Source organism: Bison bison, unplaced genomic scaffold, assembly GCF_000754665.1.
Source record: "Bison bison bison isolate TAMUID 2011002044 unplaced genomic scaffold, Bison_UMD1.0 scf7180017864254, whole genome shotgun sequence".
Taxonomy (NCBI): Eukaryota; Metazoa; Chordata; class Mammalia; order Artiodactyla; family Bovidae; genus Bison; species Bison bison.
In genome coordinates this window covers 9,922,685-9,927,364 of record NW_011494826.1, presented here as the reverse complement: position 1 = coordinate 9,927,364, position 4,680 = coordinate 9,922,685, and the positions used below count along the sequence as shown (strand labels likewise).

At 41.7% G+C, this 4,680-nt stretch overlaps 1 protein-coding gene across 2 annotated transcripts in view; it reads right to left on the bottom strand.

The window, feature by feature from the left end:
- The window catches only part of SLC28A2 (solute carrier family 28 (concentrative nucleoside transporter), member 2), a 35,493-nt gene extending 31,091 nt beyond the window's left edge, over positions 1 to 4,402 (bottom strand). The window contains exons 1-3 of one of the 2 annotated variants that reach the window (XM_010847752.1): positions 4,320 to 4,402; positions 2,684 to 2,775; positions 2,455 to 2,549 (exon numbers count right to left, since the gene is read on the bottom strand). In XM_010847752.1, the coding sequence (XP_010846054.1) occupies positions 2,455 to 2,549; positions 2,684 to 2,764 (176 nt within the window). In that variant the 5' untranslated portion in view covers positions 2,765 to 2,775; positions 4,320 to 4,402. The remainder of the gene's footprint in view (positions 1 to 2,454; positions 2,550 to 2,683; positions 2,776 to 4,319) is intronic. The other variant, XM_010847753.1, reaches the window with a different exon arrangement.
- Between the last annotated feature and the right edge of the window lie 278 nt (positions 4,403 to 4,680).

The following is a 4,680-nucleotide window of genomic DNA, read 5'->3' as shown; positions in this document are numbered from 1 at the left end:
CTTGAGAAGAGTTGACTCATTGGAAAAGACTCTGATGCTGGGAGGGATTGGGGGCAGGAGGAGAAGGGGACAACAGAGGATGAGATGGTTGGATGGCATCACTGACTCAATGGACATGAGTTTGAGTAAGCTCTGGGAGTTGGTGATGGACAGGGAGGCCTGGCGTGCTGCAATTCATGGGGTAGCAAAGAGTCAGACACGACTGAGCAACTGAACTGAACTGAACTGATAGATTGGGGGAGGGTCTAATGGGGAAGGAGTAATTGAAGAAGTAGAAAACAGAGGGCCCTTAGAAGGGGACAGAGAAGGATGGATAAGGAGATTAAGAAGATGGGTAAGGGGCTTCCCTGGTGGTCCAGTGGTTAAGAATCCCCCTTTCAATGCAGGGCACTCGGGTTCCATCCCTGCTGAGAGAACTAAAAAGCTACTGAGCCCACACACTCTAGAGTCCATTCTCTGCAACAAGAAAAGCCCGTGCACCACAGTGAGAAGCCCCTGCCCACATGCTGCAACGAAGGGCCTAAGCAGTCAAAATTAAAAAAGAAGAAAGGTAAAGAGGTTAGCTTCAGACTCAGGGAGAGTAAGCTTTCTGATAAAGGAGGGAAAAAGATAGGGATTCATGCAGGTGCAGGTATATTTATGTTAGAACATATAGGAAGATAACAATGTTTAAACAAAAATAATAATATTATAGTATGCAGGACTGATGCTGAAGCTGAAGCTCCAAAACTTTGGCCACTGGATGCAAAGAGCCAATTCATTAGAAAAGACTGATGCTGGGAAAGATAGAAGGTAGGAGCAGAAGGGGATGACAGAGGATAAGATGGTTGGATAGCATCACTGATTCAATGGACATGAGCTTGAGCAAGCTCCGGGAGATGGTGAAGAACAGGGAAAGGACAGAGAAGCCTGGCGTGCTGCAGTCCATGGGGCTGCAAAGAGTTGGACGCAACTGAGTGACCAAACAAAATGTAATTTATAATGTATGGAAGTAAAATGTATAAACATAAACAATGGTAATATAAAGGCTGGAAAGGGACAAACAGAAGTAAACTACTATAAAGTTCTTATACTATATATGATGAGGTATAATATCACTTGAAGGCAGACTTGATAAGTTGAAAATATATATCACAAACTCCAAACCAACTACTAATATAGCAAAACAAAGAATTATACCTAATAAACCAACAAAATAGATAAAATGGAATCATTGAAAAATATTCAGGGAGTTCCCTGGTGATCCAGGGTTTAGGACTCCATGCTTTCACTGGTGAGTGCCCAGGTTCAATTCCTGGTCAATTATAGAAAGCTTACTGTTAACTCATTAAAATGTGATATATAAAGTAAGTGGAAAAACAAAAATACAAAGTAGTAATGTCCACACTGATGCATATCAACTGATATATATCCATTTGAATATAGAAGTGAAATTCTGGAGAAAAGAAATTTTAAAAATTAAGCTTGCTTTCTCTATGAAGTCACTAAGTTAACTCTCAAAAATAGAGAGAAGAAAGAAACATATATCCGTGTATTCCCTTTAGAAACTATCCAGTATCCTCTTCTAAGCTTCTCAATGTATGACTTCTGTGTTGTTGTTGTTGTTGTTGTTTTAATAAATACAGACTCTTTTCCACACCAGGGAATACAGCTTCCATCTAACCTATTTTACTCCAACAACTTCTACAGACTTTACTTCTGTGACTACGACCATGACCAAATTCAAAGACAGTTCTCACTCCTTCCTTGACTATTACACAGAACATTGAAGATTAATTGTACTTTCATCGTTGACATTTTTTTCTCTTTTGACTTCAGAGATTGTATTTTTTTAAATTTTATTATCTCTCTTGGTGGTTCCTTCTCTGGTTTTTTTAAATTTCTGATTTCTCTTTTTCCTCATCCCCAAATCTGAGTATTTCAGAAGAGCTATTTTTTTTAAGATTCTATGGGGGAATTCCCTGGAGGTCCAGTGGTTAGGACTCAGCACTTTCCCTTGCTGAGGTCCTGGGTTCAATCCCTGGTCATGGAACTAAGATCCTCCAAGCTCTGTGGTGCAGCCAAAAATAAATAAATAATAAAAAAATTATAAGCCTCAATTTTCTAATTGAAAAAGGGGATGAAAATTAGTATCCACCTGTTGTGAAAATTAAATGAATTAATTACATAAAGCATTCTGTACAATAGTAAATACTCAATAATTGTTGGTTGTTGTTATTTTTGTTGCCAGTCCAACCAATGCTGATACTACTGAACTCATTACTTATGGCCCAGGTATATTTAACAATTAATTACATAAAAATAGATACATGCACATGGTAATGGCACATGGCTATGAATCTTATTTCCACAATAAGATCACCAGCTCTTGAGAACAGGGCAAGCCTGACCTCTTCTAAATCCACTGACCACACTAGCCAACCCTAGGCCCCAACTGAATCAACGCTAGAATACCTGTACCTCAGTCGTGTGGGAGGTTCCAATCCACCCTTAAGGCTGTGTCCTTGTTCTTCAGCCCTCTTGCTTCCCTCAGGATTTATCCCTTCTTCCTGTAAGCAGAGGTAGGATTGAGGTCAGTCCTAAGGCCCTGTCAGGGGTGACAGGGATTGCAAGCAGCCAAATACCCTATGTGAGGCCATGCGTCAGTCAACAGAGACGTGCAGAAACTAAACTGGTGAGTTACCGTGAGTTCCAGCCCTGGGTTCTGTATGCCAGTCTCCACAGTGGTCAAAGCAAAGGCCTCTTTTCCATTTGTTTTCTCCATCTCCTGTTCTCCTGAAAGACAAATTCAGAGCCAAGAGTGGAAGATTAGTTGTTCTGTAATGTGAGACTGGATAGAACTTTTAGGGCCAGTTATCCACAGGAAAAACAAAACTAAAAATATGTAGAGATTTAGCTGACTTCTTTAAGGACTGAGAACAGAGAAGATTGGAAGCATAATTCTAAAATAATGAACAATGAAGTATAGGCTTCTACTTTCTATTGTCAGTGGTTAAGGAAGGGGAAATAACATAGAAGAGAAATGAAGGGCAGGGGAATTGACATGAATCAGTGGCTCACAAAAGGCTCCAGGACTTGGACTAAAAAGGACTGTCTTCAGTTTCCTTGAGGAAGAGCGAGAGGGCAACTACTCCTGTTAGCCTCCAGGAGGCCCCACTGAGCTGCACTAAGAAGAAAACAAGGCGGCAGAGGGCTGGGAAGACCATGCCCACAACACATTACTGAGAAAACCAAGATGAACAGACTTTCAAGTTCCTGACCATAATGCAGCATGACAATCATTTCTGGAGTATCTAAGAGAGTTCCTCATGAGAGAAAAGAAACCTACACATGGAATAATCAGGATGAGTGTTAATTATCCCCAATAAAGAAAGTTTCAAAACAAAATGAGAGAATAAAGAAATAAAGCAGGACTTCCCTGGTGGTCCCCTGGTTGAGAAACTGTCAGCTAATGCAGGGGATGCGGGTTCGATCCCTGATTCGGGAAGATTCTACTTGTTGCAGAGCAGCTAAGCTCATGTGGCACAAGAACTGAGCCCTTGCTCTAGAGCCTGAGAGCCACAACTATGAAGCCCTTGCGTCTAGAGCCTGTGCTCCACCACAAGAGAAGCCACTGCAGCAAGCCCATGCACTACAGTGAAAAGTAGCCCCTGCTGGCCACAACTGCTGCTAAGTCACTTCAGTCGTGTCCTACTCTGTGCGACCCCAGAGACGGAAGCCCACCAGGCTCCCCCGTCCCTGGGATTCTCCAGGCAAGAACACTGGAGTGGGCTGCCGTTTCCTTCTCCAATGCATGAAAGTGAAAAGTGAAAGTGAAGTCGCTCAGTCGTGTCCGACGCTTAGCTACCCCATGGACTGCAGCCTTCCAGGCTCCTCTGTCCATGGGATTTTCCAGGCAAGAGTACTGGAGTGGGGTGCCAACTAGAGAAAGCCTATTTAGAGCAGTGAAGATCCAGCAAAAGGTACAAGCTCATTTACTGGAATCATCCATTTAAGAAAAAGAAACAAAACAAGCACTTGAGCTCACTATAAGCAACCTTTATCTAAACATTCAAAGTCATAATACACGTTCATTTAAGACTTTTTTTTTACTTTATAGAAATTTTCCTTCCCTATGGAATTGTGTTTTGTTTTTGTTTTACAGTGATCCTTTCAACCATTTAAATATAATTTCATTAAGCATCATAAATGGATAACTTTTGTTTTATAAATCAGGGCCTTCCTGCATAGATATAGACCTACTTGAACTTGGTCTCAGTAGGCTCAATTAAAAAATCTGGCAAATCAGGTTCCTGCCCTCCCCCAAGATAATTACTTACTCCAGTTTGTAGACTTCTTCTGGTGCCTCAGAGAGGACAGAAAGAACTCAGTTCCATGCTACCCTGACTCTGAAGTCAGGGCTGGGAATGAGGGAGGGTGATTCCGATTGGCTCATTTTTGCCCCTGGGCCCTCCCTTGCTGTGCTTGCCCTTGCCTGTAGAGAAGGAGTGCAATGTCTCAAGTTAAATATTTATATGCTTTAAAGACTGTTTTGCAGAGTCAGGTCTAAGAATTCTGCAGGAATTTCTAACAGGCACTTCAGTAAAAGCACTGTCCAGTACTGAACTAGGCACAGGGGAGAAAAATAAGTAGAAAAGTAAGAGAAAGATCTCTGCCCTCAGAAAATGGATCATCATTTGG